We start from the raw sequence: 16,988 nt of genomic DNA on the forward strand, positions 1-16,988 counted from the left end.
TACGCCCATGATTTTTATCATGGCTACTACTAAAAAACACTGATCAATTCAGTGCTTATTTTATACGTCGATGTAGGGCAATTTGTCAATCAGTTGCAATGAAAACATCTCGACGGAAGAAATTCATGAATTTGAATAACAAAGCAGTACCCGCTGCATGCTATAAGGATTAGAACCAACACTTGCTGTCGGGCGAAAGCTCGGTGGTCTAGTGGAGATGACGCCTGTCCGGTGATCAGGAGGTCGTAGGTTCGAATCCTGCTCGAGTATGTACGCCCATGATTTTTATCATGGCTACTACTAAAAAACACTGATCAATTCAGTGCTTATTTTATACGTCGATGTAGGGCAATTTGTCAATCAGTTGCAATGAAAACATCTCGACGGAAGAAATTCATGAATTTGAATAACAAAGCAGTACCCGCTGCATGCTATAAGGATTAGAACCAACACTTGCTGTCGGGCGAAAGCTCGGTGGTCTAGTGGAGATGACGCCTGTCCGGTGATCAGGAGGTCGTAGGTTCGAATCCTGCTCGAGTATGTACGCCCATGATTTTTATCATGGCTACTACTAAAAAACACTGATCAATTCAGTGCTTATTTTATACGTCGATGTAGGGCAATTTGTCAATCAGTTGCAATGAAAACATCTCGACGGAAGAAATTCATGAATTTGAATAACAAAGCAGTACCCGCTGCATGCTATAAGGATTAGAACCAACACTTGCTGTCGGGCGAAAGCTCGGTGGTCTAGTGGAGATGACGCCTGTCCGGTGATCAGGAGGTCGTAGGTTCGAATCCTGCTCGAGTATGTACGCCCATGATTTTTATCATGGCTACTACTAAAAAACACTGATCAATTCAGTGCTTATTTTATACGTCGATGTAGGGCAATTTGTCAATCAGTTGCAATGAAAACATCTCGACGGAAGAAATTCATGAATTTGAATAACAAAGCAGTACCCGCTGCATGCTATAAGGATTAGAACCAACACTTGCTGTCGGGCGAAAGCTCGGTGGTCTAGTGGAGATGACGCCTGTCCGGTGATCAGGAGGTCGTAGGTTCGAATCCTGCTCGAGTATGTACGCCCATGATTTTTATCATGGCTACTACTAAAAAACACTGATCAATTCAGTGCTTATTTTATACGTCGATGTAGGGCAATTTGTCAATCAGTTGCAATGAAAACATCTCGACGGAAGAAATTCATGAATTTGAATAACAAAGCAGTACCCGCTGCATGCTATAAGGATTAGAACCAACACTTGCTGTCGGGCGAAAGCTCGGTGGTCTAGTGGAGATGACGCCTGTCCGGTGATCAGGAGGTCGTAGGTTCGAATCCTGCTCGAGTATGTACGCCCATGATTTTTATCATGGCTACTACTAAAAAACACTGATCAATTCAGTGCTTATTTTATACGTCGATGTAGGGCAATTTGTCAATCAGTTGCAATGAAAACATCTCGACGGAAGAAATTCATGAATTTGAATAACAAAGCAGTACCCGCTGCATGCTATAAGGATTAGAACCAACACTTGCTGTCGGGCGAAAGCTCGGTGGTCTAGTGGAGATGACGCCTGTCCGGTGATCAGGAGGTCGTAGGTTCGAATCCTGCTCGAGTATGTACGCCCATGATTTTTATCATGGCTACTACTAAAAAACACTGATCAATTCAGTGCTTATTTTATACGTCGATGTAGGGCAATTTGTCAATCAGTTGCAATGAAAACATCTCGACGGAAGAAATTCATGAATTTGAATAACAAAGCAGTACCCGCTGCATGCTATAAGGATTAGAACCAACACTTGCTGTCGGGCGAAAGCTCGGTGGTCTAGTGGAGATGACGCCTGTCCGGTGATCAGGAGGTCGTAGGTTCGAATCCTGCTCGAGTATGTACGCCCATGATTTTTATCATGGCTACTACTAAAAAACACTGATCAATTCAGTGCTTATTTTATACGTCGATGTAGGGCAATTTGTCAATCAGTTGCAATGAAAACATCTCGACGGAAGAAATTCATGAATTTGAATAACAAAGCAGTACCCGCTGCATGCTATAAGGATTAGAACCAACACTTGCTGTCGGGCGAAAGCTCGGTGGTCTAGTGGAGATGACGCCTGTCCGGTGATCAGGAGGTCGTAGGTTCGAATCCTGCTCGAGTATGTACGCCCATGATTTTTATCATGGCTACTACTAAAAAACACTGATCAATTCAGTGCTTATTTTATACGTCGATGTAGGGCAATTTGTCAATCAGTTGCAATGTTTCCTTTTGTTTCCATGATGAGCAAATGAAACCAAATGAAAACAGGAGAATACAGTTAGTACTTACATTCTGTAGATTTTTATTCTGCACAAGGGTACATTACAGTGTACATGACTACAGCACATGGGTTTGATCGGTTGATAATTCCAACAGGCAAGGGATGTGTCGAAGGATTAATTTCTCTTCATCAAATTTCACGTCAAATTTGTCAGACCTTGGGTATCTGATGACAGCCCAGCGAGAATTCGGTGCAGTTTGAATTTCACAGCTGATTAATTCTACATTTGGAAATAGCTCCAATGGTTTGGCACAATGGCCAAGACAAATAGTAGATATCATGCGTGTGCTACATTTACTGTATTGATAAAAAAGATGGTTACGCTGTATGGTGTGTTTTTGAATATGTCACGAAATCATTTTCAGGTGAGTTTTATTGTATAAAAGTCATGAATTCTGTGAACATATAATTCATTCATTTGCTTGTTCATTGATTGATTTCCATTTCAAAACATAACATTTACAAAAATCAAAATGCTGTTGCCTTGGTACAATTTATACATTTTGAATGGAGGGATCATAAAAAGCACACAAGAGGCTTGTTGGAAATGATCCCCTTCAAATAATTATTACATTTGAACTGAGCAATAATCAGACAAATATAAATGATTACACAAAGTTAGAAGATACATTTTGAAAGAGAAGAAAAGAGGCAGAGGTGGAAACAATGCATACTTTTTACATATAGTTTCAGGTACATTTCATCAAATGTATTTTTAATGCAAACAATTTTCATCAAATAACACCTACTGCACTTTGCCGGAAGTTCGACCAGTGACGTAGGTTGTAGTCATCAATGACTTACATGTATGTCTTGAATGGCTTCCTTTATTTTAAGTGTAGTTTGTGGTGTCAAGTAGCATGTGACTTTTACACAGCACGCACTGGTGACTACTGGGTATCAGTGTGTGTAGGATCTGTAGGCCCACATACCGTAGGCGTAAAGTTTGTAAGAATGCACTGAAATAGTGAGAGCTACATTGTACAGCAAAGTTTGCTCACTTTGACATTTTACAATAAGTCATTATTATACAACTGTGTAATTGTAGACATATTTATTTTTGAGTGAAATTTGGAAACTAAATAAAATGGACCAGCTAAAGTTTGTTGACAAAGAAACTACCGTAAAGAAGGTCTACGGCATGAATCATCGCTCATTTTAAAAATGTTATCCTTCATTGTCACCCTAGAATAACATAATCAGATGAATCAGATACCAAGTTTTGTTTGTGGATGATCACTGATGTAAAAAGAAAAACATCCCAAGGCTGCGAAATCCAAAGAAAATTCTCTCACAGTTTTGAGATACAGTAACTATTTCCCATAGTTTCTTGAAGTGCAGAGGGCAAATATATGTACAGACATTGTACATGTACATTTTTTATGTAGTTTGTCATCAAAATACAGTGTTTTGTTGGAGTCTCTGATTTTTTAACATTATTTTGACATAAACACAGACTATGTTTGAAGCTGTCATACCGGCTGATATCCTTTTTTGAAGCCAGTCATTGCTTATGTACAAAGACTTAAAGGACAAGTTCTCCTTCATTAACAAAGGATTGAAAGAATGTACATGTATCAATATTAGTAGAACACATCATTGAAAGTTTGAGGAAAATCGGACAATCCGTTCAAAAGTTATGAATTTTTGAAGTTTTGTGCAGTCACCGCTGGATGAGAAGACTACTGCAGTGTATGATGTCACATGCGTACAACAATATAAGGAAAATATAAAGAGAATTTCACAAAATTTCATCTTTTGAAAAGAGTACACATTCCCTTGACTCGTTACTGACATATGTTATGAGTAATATTATTCCCATTGCCTTTAGAAAGAGGCAAGTCAAGTGCTCGTTTATTATGCGAAAAAAAAATGAAAATATGTTGAATTTTCTTTACATTTTCTTTATACTGTTGTACTCATATGACATCACAAGCCTTAGTAGTCTCCTCATCCAGTGGTTCCAACACAAAAATTTTTAAAATTCATAACTTTTGCATCGATTGTCCAATTTTCCTCAAACTTTCACTGATGTGTTCTACTAATATTGTTGCATTCTCTCAATCATTATGTTTATGAAGGTGAACTTGTCCTTTAAAGGTGAATGTACACATAGGAGTATTGTTGCACTTGAAACTAAATTGCATTATGCTGAGAAAGCTGGTAGTGGTTCTTGCCCCAGTGTGTACACTGTACGTGCATTTATTGGCTTTGAACTTTCCAACATCCATGGACATTTTTGTTGGAGAAAACACATTTTCTTTGTTGGAGAAAATACATTTTCTTTGTTGCCATTTGATGGAGAAACTGGTTTCATGTTCACTTTATAAAGTGCCAGGGCAGTCCACGAGGGGTTTCAGCATAATGCTGCAACATGCTCAAGTTCTTATGCAACATCCTCAAATCTTGTGCAACATCCTTAAAAGCCAGCAACATGTTGTGCAACATCCTCAAAAATCTGCAACAAGCTCCAAATAAAATGTATTCAAACATGTGGAAAGACATATATGCAAAACGTAAGAAACATCAAACTACCTGGTACTTAGATATTCTTGTGCAAAACATGAGAGAGAACATTTAATGATGTGTGCTCTGCGCACATACAATTACTGCAATATTCTCAGATTCTGAGCTTGCAACATGCTCAAATTTCAAGTTGTGGACCACCCTGAAGTGTAGTATGCAAATGACTACATGTATATTATACACATGACTGTATTCTCAGTTGCCTGGGCCAGCAAAATTTACACAATAAGGAATTTTTGAAATAAAATTGCAAAAGACCATGTGTATTAAGGATAGGAGAATTATGTGAAGTGTGTGAGAAGTATGAGATAAATGACTTTCTATCCGAAAGAAAAAAAAACCCAGTAATTAAATGTCATTCAAATGTCGATGTTACCAGAAGTTCCCTCTCCAAACACTGTTTGTATGCAAAGGAAGTGATATCTTCTGTGGTATTATCGTAACAGACAAGCAAAGTTTGATAGAGTCCCATCACTTGAAACTTTGTGCAGGACTTTGTCAGTGATATAGCCTTCGCACAATGAGGCCAGACTTTAACAAGCTCTCTTTCTTGTCATTCTTGTCTTTGTTTTACAGGTTTTGAAAGGAGCAAAAACACATTTGGATTCACCCTTGCAGCCAATGGAGAAGTGGTGACGTACACATTTAGCATGGGAGAAGACTATCCAGGTGTGTAGAGAGATGAGACTGTGGCAAAATAAGTTTCCAAATGGTCTAAAAACTAATCCTTCAGTGCAAACAATAAAGTTTCTGTACTGTATAAGCTGTTATTTTCGCGAGGGTTTAATATTTGCGAATTTCGCTAATCACAGTTGGATCGCGAATTTAACAACACGCGAAAATGTCTACATGTGCTTTCTTAATAGAGCGCTAATGTAAAGGTCAGCGTCATTTTGCGAAAACAACATCTCGCAACAATGTCTATGACCTCGTCATTCGCGAAAATATCTGTACGCAAAAATAACAGCGTATACAGTAATTTACAGTTGTAAGACTGTAGAATGGTTGGGGGAGGGATGATTAACATGCTTCCATGGTACAATTTAAGTCCAGCAATGGGTTTGTCGATAAAGTACATTGTAGTTGCAATAGATGTAGCTTTCATGTGAATTGAAGTTATTACTGTATATTTCTGTGATTGGGGTTGGTTATGCATTCACTGGTCATTTCAATTATTCTTCTGGAAGAAAAAAAGAAAGAAAGAAAGAAAGAAAGAAAGTTCTTTACTGTGAGGATTTGAAGGGGAACTCTGGCTTATTTTCAGACTTTTACATTGGAACAACTATAAATTGGTTATAATGAGAACAGAGTTTCAGAATTTATAGTAATGGGATAAGGAATAAAAATGTTTTCAAAATTTATAGCAAATCACAATGAACAAGGATGGTGTCACCATAAGAATGCATGAGTGTGGGCTCAAAGAAGCAGAACAAAAGAAGAAGCATACGTAAATTCTACTCAGGTGACCTTGTTAAGCAAGTGGTATTGTAATGGAATTGTATTGCTACATTTCTAAAATACATGTACAGGCAATGCATGTGAGCCTCCTACTCGTGCACTCTGTGGTGAAACTGCTGCCTTGTTCAGTGTAATTTGTTTGGGGTTTTCAGAGTATTGGTTTCTTTGCTCAAGGACCACAATTAATTCCACAAATCTATACCTACATGGAGGTGTCAATTTATATATATAATACAGTGCTTATATAGCACATATCTCACTTCCGTAGTGTTTCTATGCGCTTTAAGGGAGAGGGTCAAAAATGGAAAAGGGAAATATAAATGTATTGTATTTGCCATAGATATTGCAGTTTGCAAAACCAAAACTCATTCATAATACTTCATAAAAGATTATGTACTACATGATGTGAAATTATGAAAATTGCGTGCAATTCCCCTAGATAAATGCACACTACAATGGGAAAATATAATGTTACGGGGCAACATGAATGTGCCCCGTGGAGTTATTTATTCTCTGGCGACATTCATGCATTGAAATTCCCCATTTTATCAAAATATATAATCGATTATTATAATATAAATTTCCCTACCACACAGGCTGCCATAGACTTACCATAAATATCAACTATAATCAATCATAACTCTTCATAAAACAGGGCCCAGGGTCCCGTTTTATCAAAAGATAAAATCAATTTTAAATTTCCTTACCACACAGACTGCCATTGACTTACATTTGAAATCAGCTATATAATCAATTTTAACTCTTCATAAAACAGGGCCCAGGTTTCATAACAAACAAAGATATCAGAGTAATGACAAACTCTGCAAATGGAAGGAGGTACAGTAGCCCCTTCAGTCCCACTGGAAAGAAGGTACTCACAATGTCAGTGAGATTTCAGGCTGGTTATATTCAGAGGGTTAAAGTTTCCTTTCATAGGAGAGGGTATGATTAGGCTGCTCAGCCAAAAACTGTAAATAGTCATGTGACTATCCCCTCTCCTTTTCTCAGCACACATGTGCGCACGTGTTGAAGCATTTATCGTTACTTGTGCAAACATTCATTGTTAACTTATTTGTTGACATCCAGCCCCTCTTCAGAGATGTAACCCAATAAATTATATGGTGGATGAATTTACATTGTACTACCAATAATCACTAGGTTTTCAGAGGAAAATATCACAAGATTTGAATATCTCACAGAGGGTTATCATTTCTTATGAGATAGGACTCCCTTTTTAGTGCATGACACCATTGATATTTGTTGAATTATTCTTTTTTTAAAACCAATTTGACAGAAGATTCATTTGAGAGAAAAGACATCTGCTACAAACATTTCATACGAGAATTATTTCCTTTGTAAACTGAGGTCTCTATGTCATCTGGCATGACACTGGTATGATGAGTTATTTTTGGGAATAGTCACTCTTGTCGTTCCAGACTCATTAAGCTGTGGCATAAGTGATAGTGATCAATCATAGAGCACATGTACTCTATGAGGATATGGCATTTAATGTGTACAAGCTATGAAAGTCATCATTTGCTGTACAATGTGGTTTTGGTTAGAGTGACTGTATTTTTTATATCAACATGCAGAAACGTACTTCTGATGATCAGGTTGCACTGACTCAAAAGTGGCAACCTCGATTATCTGCCCTTCTCTTATCCAGATGCCTCCAAGCAGTAAAGACACAAAAATAAAATAAAGTGATTTCAAACACAGCTAAAACTCCTACAAAACCCTGCTATTATATGTATTCCCTTCAGAAACATGTTACAATTTTATGGTAAAATGTTTCAATTTTATGACTATGATTTCAAGTACAATGTATAAGCTACAGGTAGCATAAATTACACAACTGTTCAGGTGTACACTACCTACACAATGTACCTGCTGTAGCTACCACTGGGTTGGCAGCCTATTTGTACTCATACAATGTGCATGTATATGGCATACATAAATAAACATTGTTTCTCAGACTATGTCCAGCCAAATTGCTTACAGCTGTATCAGGACAGGCGCTGGTCCCAACATGGAGGGATAACAGAGGTCGCACTGTATCAGCAGTGATAGCAAATACAGTAGCTTGGGAGCCGTTGCCTATTAATTCACTGAGGCTCTAAAGCCACCACCTTACAGGGTTAGAAAGGTGTGAGTCTGGAATGTAGACTAATGAATTGTAGAATTTTAAAGGTACAATACCCTTTAAGTAACTTTGAAACACTGACGTTTGCAAGACAGGTTGGGGTTTTTGGACAGAGACTGAACCAGTCACAGTTAAGATTGATGATTCATAAGGCATACAAGTGTATGTATTCACAACATTCTATTCATGTACAATGTATGCATTGTAGAATAACTTGAAGTTTAAAGGCCATATTACAAGTTGGGACAAAACATTTGTTTTAATACAGAGGCTTAATTTGTTAGAAGTAGGAAGTCTCTGATATCTGTGACTTTAAACACGTGAAATTGAAGAAAAAACTTTGATATAAAAAACAACAACAAGTGATCATTTTGTTTAAAAGTTCAAGCTAAAGGTTGGCTAGTGATCTAAAGTAGATATGATAATGATGATGGTGATGATGATGATGGTGATGATGATGATGATGGTGATGATGATGATTAGGATGAGGAAAATGATGATATTTCAACTGATTTAAGTTTTGGTATCATGTAGTTGCCCCTTATAAGCTTTCCTTGAACACTTATTCAATAATCTCTTTTGTCATAATATGTTCATTAATGAATGCAAAGTAAATGAGAGTTCAATGAAGATCATAAATGAGAAGTTGATAAAAGTTTTGCCTGTGTTCCAAATTTGCTCTCCAAAATTGATACTCAGCCTTGCTCCAGAGAGATTTAGAAGATGTCTAAAAGAATTGCCTCCCCCATAAGATTATCCTTTCATTTATTCATGCTTACCGTATTGTTGTCACAGTTTCACATGAAATTTGACACACACCATTCTTGTACCAAATGTAATTTCGGGTGTCCCTAGATAGGTGCTCTGATGAAATTTGAAGGGTTAAGGCAAAAGAAAAAGAAAAAGAAAAAGAGGGGTGAGATCTTTAAAGCAGCAGAAATGGAAAGTGGCATGCCAGTAGTTTTGGTTTCTGTCCATGCCATTTAATTGTGCCTTATTACCAATCTAGTGAAGCTGTCAGCCCTTATCCCAGTGATTAATGGCACCAAACAGTTGTTAGGGAAATTTGGAGGGGAGCTGGTCATTAGGGCCGAGACTTAGAAGGAGAAACTGATCAGCAACCGAGCCGATCATTATGAGAGCACCTCGCCGTGGGTACGGACTGCTGTACAGCTTGCGAGAGGGACATACTAGCCGTCCCGCACATTCCGCTTCAAGACCAGAGGTGATAGGCAGCGCTGGTGTTTAAGGAACCTGTCGCGGAGGATTACGAGGATAGTACTTCACTTGCAATGCTGGATTAATTGTCATACACTCTGTTGTAGCCAAAGCTGTATAAGATACATTGTCTCAACTGCCAGAAGCTATGCCCAAGGTGATAACGGAAATATGCTATCCTGCAGACGTGTCCTTCTTTTTCATTCTTCACCTAGAATGTATGATTGATGGGAGTAGTAATACTGTGTAACGAGGAATGTTCGTGTGGATACCAATTTCATGAGGGCCAAGATTTGCAGAATTAAAATGCATGTGAAAGTTCTTGTCTATGAAAATTTCATGCCGCGAAAAAGGCCATCGGCTCCAATTCGCAAAAATGTCATGCTGCGAAAATATCATGTTTTAGAGTAGTTGAATTAACAATTAGTAGAAGTAGTGGCAGCAGTAGATAGTGTACATCTTTAGTATTAGTATTTGTAATGCTCAGAAGTGGAAGTGGAAGTCGTAGTCAGGAGTAATTGGTAAAAGTATAGTAAAAGAGGTAATACTTGGAAACACAAGCAGTACATTGTAGTTGCAGAAGTGGCAGAAGTAGTGGTAGTATTTAGGATTTACATGTACATAGGTAGTAGGAAGAGGTGGGCAGTGGTATCAAAAGCAGCATTTCTAAAACAGTGATTATAACAGTGGTACTTAGTAATCATTGTATGTAATAAGTAATCATTGTAGTAGTGGAAGTGTAATACCGGTACTCTGCCCATGTTGTAAAGACAATGTATGTTTTGTACCATACCCTATGCTCTCTATTACCAGTCAGGCACATTATGCTTGGAGGTAATAATACTCTTACTGGTAAAGTGCTAGTAAGTCCTACTGGCAGTCAAGGCACTTTGATTAATTGATTGATTAGAATTGATTTTGTTTTACCTGAACCTAAGGAAGTATTTGCAAGTAGTCAGAGAGAGAGAGAAATGAGGAAAGCCACACAAACAAGGCAGTGAAGAACAGATAAAGTGTTGGTTTTTTTTTTTATCTTAAAAAGATATTCTATATCACCATTGAATAAACCATGTCTTTAAAGAGGATTTTAATGATTCAGGCAAAGATATTTGGCAATTCTTGGAATCTTTTACCATAGTTCAATTCAATTTCCTGAAAAATTTTATCGAGATCAAATATGAGACTAGAAGAAATCCAGTTGATGTCAATTTTCTGTTCTCAGGGGTCCCTCACATTATCATCATAATAATAATAATAACAATAATTAACAGTGCTTATACAGCGTATAACACATAATGCATATATGCCCCTATGTGCAAAAAAAAAAAATGGAAAGATACAAAAACGTACAAATCCAATTACAATGATACACTTGTTGTTGCCAGAAATATGATTGTTTGTGCCATTTGTGTGCCCCTTTTATCCAAGTGTCCAAGTATATTCCACTTTTTCAATAGTCAAGTAATGTTAAATTTGTTTCCATGTTCAGCTCATATTAATTACGGCTTTACAATACATTTCAACAAGGAGCCTGTGTCTTCCAGAGACCCCTTCAGGGTATTTGAAGTGAGGACTTTTCCCTTAAATAAGTTTGATTGCTGAAGGAGTTATCATTGGAATCTATTAATACTTTATTTATGGTATTTATATGTCTATGTACTGTAATAACAAGAATGGATGCATTACCCTTTTGTTTTATACTGAGTCTTAAACAAGTGTATTTACATGTAGTAAGGCTGTGTTCTGATACAAAAAGAATCTGCACCATTCAGTTTGTTTTTTCATACAACTTGTACATGTACAGTGTACATGTACCATGTACAATGTATAGGGCAGAGCTACTCAGGTTATTGAAATGGAAATGAGATGCCAAATATATATTGATGCTGGTGTCAAATTTTCAACTGATTAGATTTGGCTGATGTTGTGGGGAGCAAAAAAAAAAAAAAAAAAAAAAAAGAAGAAGAAGAAGAAGCAATAATAATAATACTTCATTTAGTGCATTTTCCAGAAATGTACATGTTCAAATGCGCCAAGTACCAAGCTATCATACCTAGATTTTTGCAAACAGAGTTGATAGTGATGAATGTTTTCTTTCACGTTGACACAATTTAAAAAGAGATGTAACACATTGATGCTTGTGTCAAAAACTGTCTAATCTAATATGGACATTGTCTTGACAAACAAGAAGTTTTTACATTGGCATTCAAATCTGATACCCAGTTGGACATTTTGTTATTAGGGTTATTATGCAAATCTTGACATCTGGAGAAAGATGAATGTTTCTTTTTCACTTTCCTACCACTTGCAGATAACACTGTACTGACATACTCGCACTGCCCTGACCAGCCCTTGCTCATTCATGAACGGATACCGACATTCTTCAACACCATATCACCAAGTAAGCAGCAGAAAAAATAGGAAGAAAATACTGTATAGTATATGCCATGCAATGTATGTGTCAGAGTGGTTTATTTTTGTTCTTTTTCAGATTTTTTTCAAGTTGACTGATGTTACACTGTACCAAAATGGACAATGTTCACCTCAGAATATTGCCTCCCGTAAAACATTATGTGATACAGTGGACTCCCGTCATAACAAGTTCCTGAGAACTGGCATTTTTGTTTCATTTGCTATCAAAATTTCATCATAACCAAACATATACACAATAAAAAACAGAGAGTGGATTATGTTGGATTCTTATTTTGTTGTCACCAGAATTTCATTATAACTGGGTTCATTATAACGGGATTGCACTGTACATCACAGAAGAAGCCATATAATGTAGGAAAGATCATATTTTGGTTTCTAGCAGATATGAAACTGCAAGATGGTAAAAATGTGAAGCTTTGAAGCAATAATTTGCTCTATTTCATTGCAAGAAAAAAAACACATCGTTGAAAGTCAGAAAACTGTAAAAGTTATATATTGCCAAAATCTACTTTCCACACATTTTTCTTCCTTTTATCTATGACTTTATGCGGGTAACATAGTGATGCACCACATACACTGAATAAACATCGATTGTATATTCATATCGTTATATGCAATGTACTTCATGTGGAAGGTTGGAAATTAGTATGTTTGATTCTAATTCTAAATTCTCATATTGTTAGTGTAGTTCTCAATCACTTGCAAAATAAGTCGGGACCTGATTTAAAAAAATACCATGCTTGTGAAATATATGGCACCTAAAGTAACAATTACCTTGGAACTAGCCATTGCCCTTCTATTTGGAGGATGGAATACTTTCCCTTCATCATTTCATTGAGAAAATGAGAGAATGCAGAACTCTGCTGCTTGGCTCTTTGTTATATCATGCATACCCCTTTTTTTTTACTCTGACAAGCCCGGTAATACTACATTAAAGTGAGAAATTACTGTATCCTTCAGGATGTGGTGTCTGAAATTATGTGTCTTTTACAAGCCAAGTATGCATTTTGTTCTTAAACTTTAACCCCAACCCCACATTTGTTGACTTTAATTCTGGTAGTGTGTTAAAGGGAAGATAAACCCCAAAAACAATGTGGATTGAGTGAAAGCAGCAACATTAGTAGAACACATCAGTGAAAGTTTGAAGAAAATCGGACAATCGATGCAAAAGTTATGAATTTTTAAAGTTTTGATGTTGGAACCGCTGGATGAGGAGACTACTAGAGGTTATGACGTATGAGTGGACTACAATATCAAGAAAATATAAAGAAAATACTACAAAAATCCATTTTTCATGAAAATTACAAATTCCATCAACTTGATATTGACATATGTTAAGGGTAGCAATTATTCCCCCTGCTTTCTGAAAGCGGTTGGTCCACTGCTCTTTCATAATTCTAGAAAAGTGAATTTTTGTTGAATATCCTTTATATTTTCTTTGTATTGTTGTCCTCTCATACGTCATATCCTCTAGTAGTCTCCTCATCCAGCGGTTCCAACACCAAAACTTTAAAAATTCATAACTTTTGCATCGATTGTCCGATTTTTCTCAAACTTTCACTGATGTGTTCTACCAATGTTGCTGCTTTCACTCAATCCACATTGCTCTTTGGGTTTACCTTCCCTTTAAGGCGTATAATATCATGCAATATTGAAGTTGGGTTGTGTTGACATTGTAATTTAAGCAATGAGGGTCTACAGAGCCAAACTTGCATTATATCGAGCATTGTTTGGAACCTGCACTCCAGTGGATTATATGTCATATAATATTTGAGTAACTGGTCATACTCCTGGCAGCAAAAAGTGTGTGATTTTGGTGTCATCAGAAAACCACACACATTTTCTCTGTGATGGAGAAAGCCATCCCTTTTTGTTTCCTCAGTCAGATGAAATACAGTTGTAGATCTATGTTTTCAAACTATGTGTACATCTAGGTCAAGTTTACATAGCAGTGCACATGTTGCATCCAAGTATAAAGTGTGAGAACAATTAAAGGGGATGTCCCTTTATTTGTAATAATCTTCAGACCAGGAACTTAATAGATAAGTGTCAAGGTCATGGGTGCATGACCTTGAGCACCCACCTTTAAAAAAAAAAAAAAAAAGAAGAAAGAAAGAAAGAGAAAAGAAGAATTAAAATATTTGCTTGATATAAAACCTTCTGGGCAGTGACTGCCACTCATTCTCCGAGACACTGTTCTACCAGGAAGCATATGATTGCTTTGTTACATTTTTCTTCCACACGTTGCCCTGTGGAGATCATTTTCATTGTCAAATCACAACCGATTCTGTCCCAGTAAATTACCATGGAAGGGAAGGAGATATTGTACAGACAGTGTTCAACCTTTTAGAGCACACAGTCCCATGCCATATTCAATAATGGGACAGAGGGCATAGAACTGAGAAATTGTATACCAGTATCGCATCTTTCACTGCATAGTCATACTGGTTGTAACCACCTACACATGTATACACATAGATTAGATGACAGGATAATATCATGACCTACTACTGACATCCATACAAATGCAGACCTACTATACTTTTATGTCTGTGGTGTGAGTCTTACTCCCTAGCAACCCATCTCATGCTCACTCACCCAGCAATCATTTTCTCACGCTTACCAGAAAGAAAAAAGAGAACGCAGCAAGTAGGTCAGTGATAAACATTGGACGTGAAGCATGCTTATGCTGAACTGAGTGAGGTCTACAAACTTTTTCCTTATTCTTTTTGTTGGCTAGAGGATACCTGCATGGCTGTATCTTTCTTACAGCTATTTTCCATTTCTAAATGAATAATCCAAAGAGGTCTCTAAAAGTTCTGCCATCTACTAAGTCATGTCAGTCATAGATATACATTCTAGACTCATTCACATTTGACCAAAAATTTGGGCAAAATGTTCAAAATGATGTCTTGCAGGACCATTTTCTGATAGGAATAGATGAGAATTCTGCATGTAAAATTGTATTTCAATATTGTTAATATACACAAGTTGTGTGCCAAATTGCATTGCACATTAATTCTGATTGAAAAATTATAAAGACGCATGGGGGGGGGGGTGGAATCTGCTCCAATCTCCTTGGGTTGCTCCGCTAAATTGTAGCTTCTTACTCTGAGCCAGTTGAGAAAGTTGGCATCTCCACGCGATATTATCATGACCTCCTCCTGACCTCCATACAAGTCTTCTACCGAATTTCCTTCTTGTGTGAATGCTTGACATGAGATCCTGATGGTTTTTGCATCGATTTAAATTTTTTTTTTTTTTGAGGGGGATGTTTTTGTGGGGATGCCTGTGTTGCAAAAATGTTGGGTTTTTAGGGGCAAGGGATTGTAGCGCTAAATTAATAACCTCAAAACATGATTAAATATATGATTATAAATATGTTTGTGTGTGTCTGTGTATCACTGTGTGTATCACTGACCAGTATCACTTTTGGTGAAACGTGAGAATACATTGTATAGAATTCCATTCCATGACTTTTTTATTTTTGTCTGATTTTGTTTTGAACAGTTACCATTTTGTCGGTCTGATATCACCGAAATTATTCAAAGTCACCGTAAGCACTGTGTGGAGTTAAACTTTGACATCTACATTGTATAAAAAAGAAAGGATCATGGTAGAATGACTTTTACTGGTTCATTCTTGACTGGAGTGATTTTTTTTATTTGAATGTGAGTTGGGCTGCAAAACGTTACCAACTCTTCGAAGAAAAAGCCGAAGCAAGTCGCGTAGTTCATGTGTTACGGTGTTCTGGCTATCACAGGGAGCTATCTAGTGTCTGTTTGTTCAAGCATCTGCGCAAACAAGGGGAAGTTTAACTGTGAGCAACTCGCTCGACAGCATGAGTGTCATTTGCCCCCCCCCCCCCCCCCCTTGAGGCTGTGATCTCTACATGAAAGTGTGTAGTTCTATGGCCTTTCACATTGGCAATGACAAACACTTCCTTCATCTTTTTTTTTTCAAGCCTCTTGGATGGAGATGGTAGAAGCACTCTCCAGGAAATAATGATCCAAACTTGTTCAAAGGCTCTCTATGCTCCATAGATATATTGGCAACGCTCACTCGTTGCTCTTTTGTATCATCCATATTGTAAGTGCAATTTTCCTGACTATACGGCCAGCCAGTCAAAAGAATAAAAGAATCATAAATGGAAAGAAGTAAATAAACAAAACAAAACAAACAAACCTTTTATATTTTGCGATGTCATGGTTTACAGTGTCATACTCGGATTTCATTTATGCTTATAGTTTCTATCAAAATTTGAATACCAAATGTAAGTGCCATTCATACAGTGATCTACTTGTAAACAGCAGTTCTTTTATCATAATGATGATTAAGAAAACAAATGGTTTATGATGTAGCATACATGTGTAGTTTACAGTGGTGTTGCTGCCATAAAGCTAGCCTTGTTAGTTGAGGCTCCCTCAGACTACCCTTTGAAATAGGATTATGTAAATGCAACATAGGTTCTGTAATCAAGTTAAAAGAGAACACTAAATATCCCCTCCCCCCCCCCTCAAAAAAAAAAAAATTACAATTACCCCTCAACAAACCACTTCCCTTTAAAAAAAAAAGGAGAGAGAAAGGTTGCAGAAAGGTACCATGATACAAGATAGCACAACAAAGCTCAATGCGAAAAGCTTGATAACAATGGAGCAATGGAAATATATAATTTTGTGCCGTCACACTGTGGTGACGTTTATAAATGTCTCTCTGGAGTCCATTCAATCCACACCGGCATCATTTATTTCTCCGTGCTGCTCTTTTGTGCCTTAGCACTGGATACTGTAGGAATGTGATCGGTTAAGACCTGAGCAAATGACGCAGCTAAACTTCTTTATTCTGCCCTGCTTTGCCTCACTTGGTATTAAAGAAAAGGAAT

The 16,988-nt window shown here is 37.1% G+C and overlaps 1 protein-coding gene across 1 annotated transcript in view; it reads left to right on the forward strand.

Moving 5' to 3' along the window:
- Positions 1-16,988, forward strand: part of LOC140231278 (protein mono-ADP-ribosyltransferase PARP6-like) — an 88,427-nt gene that overhangs the window by 19,568 nt on the left and 51,871 nt on the right. The window contains exons 2-3 of the mRNA XM_072311424.1: positions 5,431-5,523; positions 11,985-12,074. Of these exons, the coding sequence (XP_072167525.1) occupies positions 5,431-5,523; positions 11,985-12,074 (183 nt within the window). The remainder of the gene's footprint in view (positions 1-5,430; positions 5,524-11,984; positions 12,075-16,988) is intronic.

This window comes from Diadema setosum, chromosome 7 (genome assembly GCF_964275005.1).
Source record: "Diadema setosum chromosome 7, eeDiaSeto1, whole genome shotgun sequence".
Taxonomy (NCBI): Eukaryota; Metazoa; Echinodermata; class Echinoidea; order Diadematoida; family Diadematidae; genus Diadema; species Diadema setosum.